The 16,519-nt window shown below is 40.1% G+C and overlaps 1 protein-coding gene across 2 annotated transcripts in view; it reads left to right on the forward strand.

Annotated features, from left to right (window-relative positions):
• The window catches only part of Ercc8 (ERCC excision repair 8, CSA ubiquitin ligase complex subunit), a 40,683-nt gene that overhangs the window by 15,999 nt on the left and 8,165 nt on the right, over positions 1-16,519 (forward strand). For both annotated transcript variants that reach the window (XM_052743254.1, XM_052743255.1), the window contains 7 exons: positions 18-141; positions 3,241-3,322; positions 4,468-4,536; positions 5,871-5,937; positions 8,061-8,161; positions 9,432-9,556; positions 14,097-14,294. In XM_052743254.1, the coding sequence (XP_052599214.1) occupies positions 18-141; positions 3,241-3,322; positions 4,468-4,536; positions 5,871-5,937; positions 8,061-8,161; positions 9,432-9,556; positions 14,097-14,294 (766 nt within the window). The remainder of the gene's footprint in view (positions 1-17; positions 142-3,240; positions 3,323-4,467; positions 4,537-5,870; positions 5,938-8,060; positions 8,162-9,431; positions 9,557-14,096; positions 14,295-16,519) is intronic.

The following is a 16,519-nucleotide window of genomic DNA, read 5'->3' on the forward strand; positions in this document are numbered from 1 at the left end:
CAATCACTGTTTTGTAGAAGCCATCCCGACGTTCACAAATACAGCGTGGAAACGGTTCAGTGGTATCCCCATGATACAGGCATATTCACATCCAGCTCATTCGATAAAACTCTGAAAGTGTGGGATACGAATACATTGCAGGTAAGTACAGTAAAAACCTTTCCAAATTGCTGTGTACAGTAATGGAAAATGAAATCCTCACCGATACTGGTGTGGTTTCTTGCTAAGGTGTTGTGTGTGTCAGATGTGAAAGCAGTGTAGTTAAGGAGAGCTAGGTGGTTGGGCTTATGTCCTGATTAACTAACTCCTGCTGGTTAACATTCTGACAGTGGGCAAATGCATCTCTGTTCCCTCGTCTGCAGACAAGGGCCAAGATGGCGCCTTCTAGAATGGTTTTGAGGGTTAAATGAGCCAACATACATAAAATACCCAGCACAAGGCCTAGCATGTAATCAGCATTCAAAACCTTTGCAAATGCCCTTCTTATTTGAAAACCTTGAGCTAAAGAAGAGAATTAGACTTTTCCCCTCTTGATTACAAACTTGCAGGAAAAGGAAGTTTTTATAATATCGCTTAGTAAAAATAGTAGAGATGAGAATTATATAATTAGTAAAATATAGTTTATAGTACTCCTCCTCCTCAGCTTTATATGTACCCATGTGTAAAACCTCTTTATAGAAATGTGACATCTCTTTAGAGTTAGCATTTCCTGGTCTAGATATTAAGTTCTGTGCTAGCCATGGCTATATAGCAAGACTGTCTCAAAAAACAAAGCAAACAAACAAAAAAACCGGAATGCAACATATATGGTAAAGATTAAATGTCATAAACTTCCTGTTTTGACCACAGTGGGGTACCTTGTAGCTAAACCAATCCTCCATTGACAAAACCAGCAAAGGTCTGTTTAAAGGTTTTGAAAACCTAGGAATCTAGACCCTGATAGACTGGTTCTCAGAGAAAAGAAAGGTTTGTAAAAGTAAATTTGACTTTACAAATGCTTCACTCTTGTGTTTTTATGTACAGCAGGAGCCTGAGAAGGCAGGCACTGGAAGCTTTTAAGAGACAGAGCAGCAGCTGCTCATGTGGTATATGCCTATAATTCTGGCATTTGGGAGGCTAAGGCAGGAGAATCATGGGTTTGAAACCAGCATGGACTAGCTTGTGAGTCCTGGAAGAAAGAGCAAGACCCAGTCTCAGAGCAGCAACAACAAACACACACACACACACACACACACACACACACACACACACACAAGGGTGGGTCCCAGGTTCTGGAATGGGAATTGGGTAAATTATGGGATGTTCGAGGGGTTTGCAGGAAATCCTTCTGGAGATAGTCAGGGAATTGATCTATTTGTATCTGATGTGGGAGTGAGGTCAACGCTGAAAATAGAGACTTGTGAGTCAGTAACATTCAGTTGAAGAGAAAAAACTTGCATAGAACAGACCCTGAAGGTGACCAGGGTTAATAGGACAGAAGAAGAGGCAACAAACCCTGCAAAAATAGTGAAAAGGAGTAGCCAGAGAGTGAGGGGCACATCCGTACATCTCGAAACTGGAAGCCAGGGGAAAAGACTGTTTTAAGGACAGTGGGGTGAACGGCTGTGTTGAGGAAGCTGGCACACCAAATAGAGTAACGAGGCTATCAGTGGTAATTAAAAAGAAACAAGGAAAGTGAGACAGAACTAAGATTGCAGTGAGTTAAATGGTAAGTGTGGCCTGGAGAAATGACTCCGCTGATAAGAGCACTGGCTGCTCTTCCAGAGGACCTGGGTTCAGTTCCCAGCACCCACATGGCAGCTCACTACTGTCTGTAATTTCACTTCCAGGGGATCTGACACCCTCACACAGAAGAGAACGCAGGCAAAACACCAGTGCACATTGTAGATGTAATTCTAAACAGTCTTATTAAATAAGAAACACAGAGCCAAATAAAGAGTTGAAAGCCCAGAGATCGAGCAGTAGCCAAGAGCTGAGACCACCTTATCTTACCACTTACTGAGGTCCTTCCCCTGAGAGAAAGACCTCCTTCCTGTGTCTTGTCTTTTGCTGCCTTCTCATTGGTTCTAAACCCAACCACATGACTTCCTCGTCACTGCCTGTCTATACAGACCTCCAGGTCTCTATGGTTCGTACTGAGATTAAAGGTTCGGGTCACCACTTGACTGTGTCCTTGAACACACAGAGATTCTGCCTGCCATGTGATCGGATTAAGGGCGTGTGCCACCAACGCGGGACTTCTGCTAAATGGCTTACTCTTAGCTCTGATCTCCAGGCAACTTTATTAACATACAAATAAAATCACATTTCAGCACAAATAAAATATCACCATAGCACATAAAATTAAATAAATTAGTTTTAAAAAAGAAATGGAAAGTGATTAAAGATTGCAAAAATTGATGGGAAGAGTAGGAAAGAAAATTGAGGGGTAGTGTAGGGTGAAATAAGCTTTGTTTATTTTGTCCTGAGGGATATTAAGATGAAGGGGATTTGACTTTCAGTGCTGCTGGGAATGGCCCCGTAGAGATAATCATAGCTAACCTCAGACTGAGGTTGCCACGGTGTTGAGGGGTCTGAGTGCAGCAGAGAGATTAGCTTGTGAAATGGGAGAAGGACTGTTTCCACTAAAAGGGAAAAAGCTTAAGCAAAAGTGACTGGCTGGCTGAGAGACTGGGAGATTTCTGATTCAGTGGCTTTCATTTTCTCTGAACTAAAAGATCGAATCACCTGTTGTGAATGTGTAGAGATGTTTGTGGACAAGGAGGAAGTTGAAATGCTACAGGATATTGCAGTCAACTAGTTTAGAGAAATGGTACAAGGTAGGCTGGCAGTCCTTACTAAAGCCTGGTTGTAGTGAATGCAACTAGGAAAAAAGTGAGCAGGAAAGAATGCTAGGGACTCTGGGGCTTGTTTAAGAGCCCTAGAGTAATTGGTGAAGAAAGCCAAAAGGATAGATGCTATGGTTACAGATAACTGCAATTTATCCTTCCAAAGGAATGTGAGTAGCATCCTGGAAACTGAGGCCATGTGGCTCGGAGAGGCAGGTTGCTAGCTAGCTAAATTGTCGACGGAGATGCTAGCCTATTGGAGAGGGGTGGTGAGGCTTGTCTTTCCTTAATTTCTGGGATCTGTTGTGTTTTAGTTCATAAATTACTAACAGTCAATTAAAAATATGTTTAAAATGTGGGAAAGAATTTGTTGCTTCGATTTTACACATTTTTAACAACTCTTGTTGAACAGGCTGCAGATGTGTATAATTTTGAGGAAACAGTTTATAGTCATCATATGTCACCAGCAGCCACCAAGCACTGTCTGATAGCAGGTGCGTACACATCCTTTTGCCTTTTAGCATATAGGAAACTCCCATTTTAGGGTTAGTTAGTTAAAAACTTTAACCCAGGGAAAGATTATTTTAAACATTATAAACTAGTTAGTGTAAGTCCAGCACATGCTATTACCTAGGATTCAAAAACTGAGAATACCAAGTCTCTCTTCTTTTCTTTTTCCTCAGCTTGTGTCTGTTCCCTGAGGAGGTCTTTTGAGGCACTAAACTTTAAAAGTATTTTATGTGAACCAGATACGGCAACTTGGACTGGTGAAGTAGCTCAATGGGTAGGGCTGTCCGCTGCCACACCTGATACCTAGCATTTGATCCTTGGAGCCCACGTGGTAGGGCAGAGGTGACTACAGCAGCTTGTGCTCTAACCTCAGCACACTCTGACCGATCACACACACACAAAGGAAATGTCGTTTTGTTAATTTATAACTTTTCCAGTTCAGCACAATAAAAGGAAAACTTTCTTTTTAAGATTGTGATTGAAAGCAAATAGGCATTTATATGAATCCTGTAACAACAAAAAATTAATGCATAAAGAAGAAAGAAAATGTTAACCTCCTATTGGGTATCTGGTCCCCAGGACTTGGTTATTCCTGGGTACTGCATGAGTTTCCTCACAGCTGAACATCAATCAGTTGTTCCATCTGTAACAGCTAGACACTTAGGGGTTTTCAAGATCTGTTCATCTACGAAGCTGTTTCTAAGAGCTGGAGGGACAGCAATAGTCTTAGCTAGGGAAAACAACTGCTGAAATTGAGTGATTTCATGTGGTAAAGTGACAAAGAGCTATACACACACTCAAGTGCTGCTAGAGACTTCCTGTGATGTGTTCCCGTGGTTACCTCTCAGCTGTCTCTGAACTAGCCCGACAGCCTATGCAGATCTGTAGCTGTTGGAATGAGAGTAGGCTGTGGAACACACAGTTCTCGAGAATAAAGTGCTAACACAGGAACACTTCTCTAGTCATAAATGTTCAAGATGGTTTAGATGTTTGTAAATGTATTGTGACATACAGTTTATATTTCTGTGTAGATACAGTGGGAATGTTGTGATTCTCAATGGTAATTTGATGGGATCTTATAATTTAAAATAAATATTATATAAAATCTTTTCCTTTTTCTCTTTAACAGTTGGTACTAGAGGACCCAAGGTACAACTTTGTGACTTAAAGTCTGGATCCTGTTCTCACATTCTACAGGGTATTTTTTTTTTTTTTAATTTGGAACAACTATTACTTTGAGTAAACTATTCAGTAAAGAGAAACGCTACTAACAATGTGTTCTTTGTCAATGTGACTGATGCATTTTGTGCTAGTTGTTAAGTCAACAGAGAAATAAAAGTCCTTCTGTGCATTATTCTTGTCAGACTGAACTATTGAGACATTTCTATGAACAATGACTGTAAGGGAAACTCGGGATATGGGAAATAGAAAATCCAGCTCCAAGCCTTCAGCTGTTCCTACCTTTAAAATAAATGAGTAATGAAACATACGTCATTAGATGTGTCTTGTGTCTACCGTTTGATAATGTGGCTAATGAGGAAGCTTTGTTCTTAATATTTAAAAGTCTTTTCTCCTCAGTACAAATATTTTAGAAAAAGTCATGAAACAATACTTTGCAGAAACTATGTTAATATAAATAATTTTATTAATTTGTAGCCATATAGATCACCTAACTCTAAACAATGAAATATTGGAATATAATTCAGAAGTACACATTATTTATCAATCTCTGAGAACATAATAAATATACCAGAAAAACTTGATGGAATGGGTAGCCCTTTTTTTTAGTTTATTTTATTATTTCATGTGTATGAGTGTTTTCCCTGCGTGTATGTATGTACAGCACTTGTGTGCCTGGTGCCCTTGGAGGTCAGAAGAGGGCATCAGTTTCCCTGGAACTGAAGTTAGTTTTGAGCTGCCTTGTGGTTGCTGGGAACAAACCCCAGTTCACTGCAAAAGCAACAAGGCTCTTAACCACTGAGCCAATTCTCCAGCCCAGTGGGTAGAAATGACATTATTATTAATAATCTCTGTTGATTAAAAAGCTAGCCAGATGAAAATGTCTGGTTTGAATAGTTCCATTAGGTAAAACTATTCTATGTATTTATCATCTGTGTTTTCTAGGAACAAAACTGTTAAAATGCTTTTTTCAATCAAGTTTTTTCTTTTGTAACTTTATAAGAAGTTATAAAATATTTTATTTCTTTAAAATGGTTATGTTTTATTGCCATGCATTTCTATTATAGAGATAGATGCCTCGTTTGTGTGGACTGATTGATACAAATTAATAATTGTATTTTTTCCAAAGCAGAAGCCATTCCTTTTATATTAACAGGTCCTGGGTTTGAAACCTCCCACTAGTCTCACATTAGGATTTAAACGTAGACACTGCAAGCTTAAGAAGCGATCATATCTTCACTGCTGTTCATGCTTGCTGTTTTGTGAGTTAGGCAGAATTATTGGTGCCTAACATTTTGTTTGCTTGGTTTTTTAAAATATTTTATAAGACATTTTATACACTTGTATTTACAGGTCACAGACAGGAAATATTGGCAGTTTCCTGGTCACCACGCCATGACTATATCTTAGCAACAGCCAGGTAAAGTGCAGTATACTTGGTTTTATTGTTAATATTAATAATTAGAAGCATTTTGAAAGGTTGCATTTTCCTAAGATACACATTTTGTTGTACATAGTTGTTAGTACCTGGAAATGAAATATTGAGTAACAAATTTCAGTTTATATCAGCAAAGAAAATTTCCTTTGCATCTTTTGTGTGTGTGCTATGTGTGCACGTGCACATGCATGTGTGTGTAAGCCAGGGTTTGACACTGGGTGTCTCCCTCAGTCGCCTTCCACTGTGCTTGTCACCCACTGCTCTCGACTGAGCTTTGAGCCTATCAGGTGAGGTAGGACTGGCTCGTTTCCATATCCCCCGCTCTGGGACATAAATCAGTGCTAGCTGATTTTTATGTAACTACAGAGGGTCTCCTGCTTTCTCTTTGTTCTAAAAGGTGAAAGCCTTCAAGATGGATGATCATGCAAAGGAGGGCCCTGGGTAGATGGTCCCCAGGTAAAGCCTGCAGCACCAGTGGGAGGGCCTGAGTGCAGGTCCCCGAAAAGCCAGATGCAGCTATGTGTGCCGCTAGTGACACTTGTTATTTCCTACATGGAGGTGTAACACTACTCACTTAAGGTGGCAGTTTTTAGTTTCTTTAACTCAACATTTTCGCTCTAAAACAAGTACCCACCTATCTGTTGATTCAGTTTGTTAGTATTTAATGGCTACTACCTGTTCCAAATATTGTACTAGAGACACAGGTTGATCATGATGTCAGAAAGACCAGTGCCTACAGAACATCCTGGAATGCCTTAGTAGAGTAGACCTTCAGTAACTAGTACAGGAAGAGGTCCACAGTGTGAGGGTGGGGGCTGTTCAGTGGAGGGAGAAAAAGTAGAGTAGACCTTCGGGAACTAGTACAGGAAGAGAGCAGGACTGCTTGCCCTCTGTCAGGTTGAAGGGTGTGAAGGTGGGGGCTGTTCATTGGATGGTGAGATAGTAAAGACACAGAATGATAGGCTCTTCGAGAGGGATTGGCTACAAGTACGTAGGACCGCTGGACAACTGTGCTCAGTTCAAGAAATAGACTACCGCTTTACCAAGGTACGGAAATCTAAACATCACGTGACACAGACAGTGATTTTGGGTGTCTAAAGAAAAGTACCTCAACGTATGGAAGTTGTGGAGGCCCTCCTAAATCAAAGAAAATCACACACACACACACACACACACACACACACACACACACACACACACACACACACACGTTGTAGGAGGGATCAATGACTTGAAGAGGTAAAAAGTATGTGATGTCTGAGGTACAGCGATGTCTAGATTGTAACTATCAAAAGACGTCTAGAACTGGAAAGATGGCTTAGACACTTGCTGCCAAGGCTGCCAGCCTGAGTACATTCCCCAGAACCTGTGTGGTGGGAGGAGAGAACCAGCTCACGAAAGTTGTCCTTTGATCTTTTGGCGTGAGCTCATGCATGCATGCATGCACACACACATGCACACAAATGCATGTAAATAAGTAAAATACTGTTTTTAAAGAGTATTGTTAAGGTCCTTAAGAAGACATGATGGATGAATGGATCAGATTGGGATCACATATTATTACTGGGTATTTCTTAGAGGAGAAATTGATACATAATCTGTCTTTGCCTTTGTTGTTTCACTTGAAATAGTGAAATGTCTAGTTTCTAGAAAATAGTAAATATAGTTTTCTACCAAAAACTTATTTGAGCACAAAAAGCAAATGAAAAGATACATAATAAATCATTATGTATCTTATTTCAAACTTTTAATATAAAAAGCAAGATATCCCAAATTGATACAAAATAAATGCTTAAACGACGAGATTCCTTAACCACATGATTGTCTAGATAGCATTTGAGAAATAATAGAAAATATGTCATAATTAGTGTGATAGCAGAATTTTGTTCTTGTGATCTGATAAGAAAAATTACCTTTCTTTGCTATTTTTTGGGGACTGTTGAGTTTGAATGTTGAATATTTGGTGAAATTAAGAATACAGTACAATTGTAGGAATATAGTTGTGCTGTAGAGTGAAACCTCCGTGTTCATGCTGGCAAAGTAAAGAGTGGAGTCATTACCCTAGCTACGTATGTCAACATAAGAGTTATTTTTTTTTTCCTCAGTGCTGACAGTAGAGTAAAATTATGGGATGTGAGAAGAGCATCAGGATGTTTGCTCACTCTTGATCAGCATAATGGGAAGAAGTCACAAGCTGCTGAATCAGGTAACAAAGACCACATTCATATAGAAATACAGTCATGGAGCCAGGCGGTGGTGGCACACACCTTTAATCCCAGCACTAGGGAGGAATAGGCAGGCAGATCTCTGAGTTCAAGGCCAGCCTGGTCTACAGAGCGAGTTCCAGGAAAGGCGCAAAGCTACACAGAGAAACCCTGTCTCGAAAAACAACAACAAAAAAATAAAAAAGAAAGAAAGAAATACAGTAATGGTTTTTATGGTGGCTTTTTATAAGTAGAAATCAAATAATAAGTACATATTGACAAAATAAAAATTAATTTTATTTTACTTTTTGTAAATGGCGTTCACCATGAGTCAGTTTCTAAGTCAAACTTAACTGTGGTTTTCTTCCTCCTAAGATCCAAATAACTCTGTGGACTTCTTTTGCCTCCAGAGTTTCAAACATAAAAACTCTCGTGCAACTTGGTTTGCAGACATTTTTGCTTTAAGGCCAGTTGTGTAAATTCGATTTTACACAGAAAGCTACAGTCGAACAAAGAAATAGTGATGTTTTGTGCTTTCATGTCCCCACAAAAACTACAGTTTGTGGTGAGTGTAAGTCAGGTGTGATCCCTGGGACATTGCGGCCCAACTGTGTTTTCATAAAGGATTGCATCGCTGTGGAGTGGTGTCCACTCATTCTAGACTAGAAATCTATAGGATGACCGTGTGATGAAATGGGATAGAGCTTCTCGGTTGTTGTTGTTTTTCCATTGTAAAAGTGATACACGTTTTTATAAGACTGGAACAGTTTTCCTTCCCTTGTTAAACTTTCTCTTGATAGAAAACACTAATATTTTCCTTTCTTTTTTTTAATTTCTTTTCTCTCTTGATAGTGCTTTGACTGAACCCAGGCTGACCTAAAATACATGGCCCTCCTTCCTCCTCCTGTCTCCCAAATGCTGGGATTATAGGCATGCACCACCATTGTAGATTTTTAATACTTTGTCAAATGATTTCTAGGTTAGAGGGAAATATATAAAAGGGTTGAAAAGTGTTTAAAGTTTTGGCATTAAACTTTGCATTTAATTGAATTAGATAGTACTGAAAAAATTATACTTGGCAAGTATTTTGCCTATCCTTTTCCTCTATATTCATGGTTCTTTTAATGTAGCTTATCTTACTTACACAGCCTAAAGGTTGGTTAATTTTGAGTATGTTCAACTTCTATTTTAAGTAATTCATTAGTTATTCTTTAACGTGTTTCAAATAAGCTTAACACAGAAAAAGGTAAACTGAATGTGTTTTCGTTGCAGCCAACACTGCTCACAATGGGAAAGTTAATGGCTTATGTTTTACAAGTGATGGACTTCACCTGCTCACTGTTGGCACAGATAACCGAATGAGGCTCTGGAATAGCTCCAACGGGAAGAACACACTGGTGAGAGACTTGAAGGGACCTTGTCAGTAAACGGATCCGTGTTGTACATCTCATGTGCATTCATACACATAGTATTACATTTTCTATAGAGGGGACTTCATTCTCAGTAAACGGATCCGTGTTGTACATCTCATGTGCATTCATATACGTAGTATTACATTTTCTACAGAGGGGACTTCATTCTCAGTAAACGGATCCGTGTTGTACATCTCATGTGCATTCATATACATAGTATTACATTTTCCATAGAGGGGACTTCATTTCTTCTCTTGAGTCACAGCTGGTAATGTATTTTGAAAAGATGCTTTAGGCGTGAACAACTAACTCTCAAGATAAGGCAAGCCATCCCACCTGGCACCCCTGGCACATCCCACTCTTACTGTGAACTGTTGTAGTCGGGTGTACTCAGATGCTTCTCATTAACAGATTGAGAGCTGCTACAGATGAAGTTACCAACAATCAGAGTTTACATTTAAAATGAGTCATCTCCTTTTCTTTGCCCATCCTTTCTAGCTAATAATTCTCTGTAAAGTGCTGGAGGGGTCTCTTTGACTACTACTATTGATACTAGTATTTCTAATGCTAATACTGATATGAATGTCTGTGTGTGCGGTGATGGGCACAGATCCACAGGCTTGTGCCTGCCAGGCCAGCACTGCACTACTAACTGCATCCTCCATCCTTCTGTGTAACTGTGTGGAGTGGTCCTTTAGTCAGTCTGAGAAAGGCTTGGGCAAGATGGAGAGTGAGTAAAGGTCTTTCAGTAGAGAAGTGTGACAGGATCATCCTGGAAAAGTGTTCTACAATCTGTGTCAAAGTTTCATGTGATAAATACAAATGTCCACAGTTAATATGGTTTATTCCATGTTTGTCCCCTGTGGTATGAGTGCTATGCCTTAGGGGTTTGCCAGTGACTCCATGTCTAGAATAGTGGGTTTAGAGCGGAAAGTAGAGTTTTTCATGGGCTTTACAAAGTAAGTTATTCATAAAGAGATACACAAAGCTAACTTAGACTCTCTTCTACAAAGGACACTTGAAGGGACTTGAGACACTGACCCCAAAAAGTCAACTCTGAGGAGAAACCTTGTCTTAAAATTTGTAAATGACTTGCAGATCAAAAAACAAATTCCACCCTGATTTACTTAATTAATACTCTTTTCAGTTTGGGTGTCATCATTTTGTAAATCATGGATACTGTCTACCTAAAAAAAAAAAAAGTTGAAAATGTAGTACTGAGCTGCTAAATAGAGGGCAGAGTGTAGTGGTGATTGTGTGTTTTTGCCTTATTTGTATAAATATGTCTAAGTACGCATTTCCAGTATGTTTAATTATAAACTATATACAAATATTGAGTTTACACATTAATCTTAGTAAAGCTTAATTTCTTATTTTTTAGATAACAAATAGAAATAGAATTTTTAAAATTTTCCCTTCACCTGATCCTTAATGGATCTTTAATGATTAGTGATATAATCTCTCTGTGGTTTGAAGTCTGGAGAACATGCCTTAAAGTATAGAGCAAATTCCTGCAGAGCAAGTTCATAAGGATACAAGTTTGGTACAATGAAAGAGAAAAATTCAGAATGGGAATTGGTGAGGTCTGTCGTAGTTATTGACGCTATCTGTCATATTGTGATGATGTAGAGAACCGAGACTGGTCATTGGCGCTGCCCTTCGTATTGTGTGATGACTTAGGGAACCGAGACTGGTCATTGGTGCAATCTTTCATATTGTGTGACGACGTAGGGAACCGAGACTGGTCATTGGTGCAATCTTTCATATTGTGTGACGACGTAGGGAACCGAGACTGGTCGTTGGTTCTATTCTTCGTATTGTGTGATGATGTAGGGTACCAAGACTGGTCGTTGGTGCCATCTTTCGTTTTGTGTGACTATTTAAGGAACCGAAACTGTTTTTTTGTTTTCATTTCATTTTGTTTAAGCCAGCCACAGTGCTGTTAGTTTCCCCTTGTGTCCCTGCTGGGCTCGTGTCTGTTTAATTACGCTAATATCCTAATTGTTCTAGCTTCTCCCAATGGATGTCTTTCCCTGGTCCTCCAAGTTTTTGTATTGTTCCAACTGACGACGCCTTCACCTGTTGTATAAGCCATGCATTCCAGCTCTCCAGGTTTGCCTCTTTCCCATGTCCCCACCTTTAGTGTATTAAACTGCATAAGATTTAGATCTGCCCACTCCCTTGCCTTTCTATTCTGCTGCACACATGCGGCCTTCTCTTTAGAATACCCCTCCTGCTACTGCTTCTCAGCTTCCAAGGTTCATCTCAGGCTCAGCCTGTCTTTGATTCTTCTACCCTGTCTTAGAAGCTCCCAGAATACCCAGGGCGTATTTGTCTTGCAGTGCACTGTGACAACTCTTCATACAATGAAAGAAAACTATCAGAACAAAGTATTTCAGTGGTTTGGTTAGCATAGTTCAGAAGCAGTATTTGAGTCTGACATTTACTGGTCAAGATTCACTGGTCAAATTACTCAGCCTTTCCACGTGTTCACTCCTTTCTGCCCTCTCCTCTGTGATGTTTCCTGAGTCTTGCGGGGTTGATACAGGTGTCCCATTGGCGTGACTAAGCATGCAGCAGTCACTTATTCTCAGCACTCGGTCAGTTCTGAGCTTTTGCACTCCTGCTGACCAAGATTGAGAGCAGCACTGAACTATGGGTGTAAACACTAATATTTAGAAGGCTGTGTGATGCCATGTCCACTTGGTAATAGTAGATCCCCTCTAGGACGTATGATTCCCACAGCCATAGACTTCTGATCGGGTTTGCAGTAACAGTGGCTGGCCTCAAATCCACTCAGAAAATAGTTGATTATGCAAGGATCTTTCATGCTGCTATTACTCCAGTGAGCACATTTGCCGTGGCAGGTTGGTGTTATTGCATTCAGGGTTCATCACTGGGTAATACCATTAGTAACTCTTCTCTCCCAGAAGCCTGCATAGCACCTTCCAACACTATAAAAGCTCACTAGCATGGATGAAGTTTTTGGATCAGTTCTAACTTGGTTTCTCTATGTATGCATCCAAAATGAATGGCATCTTCAGTAATAGGATCATTCCATTATGATGGGCAACCAAAAGCAATAGCTATACTATATTCTTTGTTGCTTTAAGGACCTTTGGAGTCTTGATGACCAGTAACTTGTAGGAAAGTATCCCATGTCTGGCACTGAGATTTTTACTTCACTGCGTCTTCTGTGGGAGGCAGTGTCCACCCATGCATGGTACCTGTGTTCAAAGTCCTTTAGTAGTAGGTCTGCATAAGGATATTTCAGACAGCCTTAGTGTTCACTAACCCAACTCCCTCCTCCTCCTGTTCCTTTCCCCGTTCTCATGTTAACCAGCAGTAATCTTTCCTATGTGTGTGTTCGGCTCTCCCCTCACCCCTAAGCTCCTGCCCACCCCTGATTATGGCCCACTCTAGCTTCTAGAGCCACACCTCCCCATAGTCAAATGGTACAGACTGGCTCATCAGGTGGAAGTGAAAGAGTGTTCTTCCTAAGTAATTCTTCTCAATTAATACGTCTGGACATAACAGCTGGCTACCTTCACTTCCCAGGTGCTCTCATGTGCATGATGTCATTTGTGTTTTTACAATGGCACTATGGGAAATGGTGGTGGTTCCATTTAGCAGATTAGAGGACCAGCACTTAGAGGTTAGATCTGAGTGACCCTCTAACAAAGAGATTTTAAAACCCAAGTCCAGTGTTCCATGTACTTCACTGCTGCTGCCACAGGGTGGCTAGAGGCACAAGCTTATCTCAATTTTCAGTTGTTTGCCATTGTGCTGTGTTGAGTCCTCTGGGCATATTACTCTCTGCTGCTTAAGTGTTTCCTTAAGAGAAATTCCCAGGAGTAATTACTAGATCAAGAAGTAAGGATATTGTTATTGTCAGTGAGTTAGTTGTGATAGAAGTGAAGATTGGACCATTCACCTGCACACTTAGAGTGATTGTGGTAGTCCCATGTACAGCGTGTTGGTTTTGTCACAACACATTCTTATGAAAAGTTCAGCCCACCCAAAAGAGACATCTTGCTATTTTTTTGTACTAAACCATTTGTTTTGTTTGAAGGAATAGCCAAATTATGATGCCAGTAACATGTTCTCCTTACTTTTTGTCAATTTGAAGGTTTCTTAAAATTTTAGCCTAACCAGAAGCTGGGAATTTAGTAAGGTTAGAGGTCTCACCTAGCATCCATGAGGCCCTGAGCTTTGTCTTCAGGTACCAAAAGGAGAGGTGGGGGAGGGGGGGTTTTTGAAAGTTTGACAGTTGGGAGTAATTCTTCAAGTTTGACTTAGTTGTATCATCCCTCCCTTGTGGGTTTATTCACAATTTCTATTTCCTCAAATATAAAATGTGTGTTTGTATCATTGACTCTTGTTTTTATTAAGACATTAGTTTCTTTAAATTTAAAGGCCCTCTCTATATAATGTGATAATAAGAGAAAGAAGTATTTTTTTCAGTCTTTGTTGCTTTTTTAACTGAGACTTAAAAATGAGTAACATTATGATTTTAATTCTGCAGGTGAACTATGGCAAAGTTTGTAATGACAGTAGGAAAGGACTGAAATTCACCGTCTCCTGTGGCTGCAGCTCAGAATTTGTTTTTGTTCCGTACGGTAGCACCATTGCTGTTTATGCAGTTTACTCAGGAGAGCAGCTAACTCTGCTTAAGGGCCATTATAAAAGTGTCGACTGCTGTGTGTTCCAGCCTCACTTCCAGGTGAGAATGATACTGATGGGAATTGAAAATGAGTAGATGGCTGGTGTGCCAGACTAGTAGTGTATGAAACAGGAAGTTCTGATCTATTTTCAAGTATTATATGCTTTTAATCATTCTGGAGTGTGATACCAACAATTCACCTTTGAAGTCGTATTTCTTCAATAGAGATTAATAGAGCCTGATTCTCAGATGGCATAGGAAGTGTGTATGAATCAGTACAATACTGTGCAATCGATTGGGATATGTTGTCTTTCCCTTTGAATATGAGCTCCACTTAACCATTTGAACTGTAATCAAATACTTTTTCATGAATAATCCTTTGTGTGTGTGTGTCCTTTAATATATAATATATATATATAAACTATATATGTTTAATTTAAAAATATAGTATATCTTGGTTTATCATGTGTGACTGTATTGAAATCTGAAATCAATTACTTCATTTCTTTATTTCCTGCCAGAGGCTGATACAAGTATGTCTTTGCAATGGCTAGATACTGAAATGGCTAGTAAAGTGTACCTTTGAATTAATGCCACTCACATAATTTCTCACATTTGTGTATTTGTGTGTGGGAGGGCACATGAGGGCTTGTATGTGGAGGTCAGAGGCTAACTTACAGGAATTGATTCTCCCTCCATCCTGTGGGTCCTGAGATCAGACTTGGGTAATCAGGCTTTGCAGGAAGTGCCTTTGCTCACTGAGCCACCTCAAGAGCCCCACAAAACAACTTCAGTGCTTACATTAGTTACTTCTCCTGTTAATGTGACCAAAATCCATAACCAGAAGCAGCTTCACGAGGGAACAGTCTATTTGGGCTTTCAGTTAGAAAGTACACAGTTTGTGATGGCGGGGGAGTCAGGCAGCAGGGACATGATGCAGGTGGTCTCTGCATCAGCAGGCAGGAGGCAGAGCAAGGGGGAATGCTGACATTTGCCTCGCTTTCTCCTTTTGTTCCGTCTAGGACCCCAGCCTCCGGGATGATAGCACCCACATTCATGGTGGGGCTTCCCTCAGCAAACAAGCCTTTCTGGAAACATCTGCATAGAAACAACTAGAAGTGTTTCAGTGTGATTCCAAAGCCAGTCAAGTTTGCAATGAAGATTGCCATAGCACATACAAATTTTGTTTAATGTCCTTACTTTTCTCCATTTCTGTTGTATCAAAGAAAACAGTCCCTCTGAGGCACAACCAAAATTTTAAACAAGATATTCTGACTACAAAGTATGATGTTCTTCTAGGCAGGAGCTTATTAGCAAAGAGGTCTAGGAGTTGGTTAAAACTGTACCAAGAAGGGTCTGGAGAGACGATTCAGCAGTGAAAAATTTGCTACTGTCACAGAGGATCTGGGTTCCTAGCACTCACATCGCAGCTCCTAACCATCTATAACTCTGGTTTCAGGGAATGTGATACCCTCTTCTTGCTTCCTCTGTTACCAGATACACACATGATACACATACATTCATATAGGCAAAACACATATATAAACAAGCAGCACCAAGTAAGCTGGGTGTGGTGACACAGACACCTATAATCCCAGCATCATTCTGGATTATTGTCAGGAGTTCAGAGTTGGCCTGGGCCACCTAACAAGTTTCAAACTAAAAACAAAAAAAATATTCTGAGACAGAGATTGCCCTCAGCCAGACCCCTGGGATGGGCTGTCACCTGGGAAATGCTCTGCTTGTGTTGGTTTGGTTTGTTCTACTTTATGTTTTGAAACAAGATCTCATGTAGACCAGGCTGGCCCCAAACTTGCTGTGAAGCCAAGAATAATCTCAAAGTCCTAATCCCCCTGCCTCCAGTTCCCAGTGCTTGGATTGCAGTCATGTGCCACACTCTCAGCCAAATACCATGTCTTTATCTGCTTCAGACTCAGAAAGATTTAGTCACTGAACACATTGGAAAACACCGTGTATTTACTTTACTACATGATGAGAACGTTTTCAGTTTCTTGGCGAAGGGAGTGAGCATTGTTCAGTGGGAGCAAACAGCATCTCCATAAAGACATTGACACACACTGCATCAGCCCACGGGTCCTCTATGTAGTAAATGTCTCAGCAGACAGGGTGGAGTCTTGAAGCTTTTGAAGAACAGCCAGGTAGACAGCTGTAAGCTAAATGGAACTTTTGGCTTGTTTTCCTAGAAACTCGTGTTCTCTTCATTGAAGTCAATATTGTAGATGCCTCAGTTTTTGGCAAAGAAAAGCTATTATGTATTTTTCTTT

The sequence above is a fragment of the Peromyscus californicus genome, unplaced genomic scaffold (assembly GCF_007827085.1).
Source record: "Peromyscus californicus insignis strain IS unplaced genomic scaffold, ASM782708v3 Scaffold_18__1_contigs__length_77618521, whole genome shotgun sequence".
In the NCBI taxonomy this organism is placed as follows: Eukaryota; Metazoa; Chordata; class Mammalia; order Rodentia; family Cricetidae; genus Peromyscus; species Peromyscus californicus.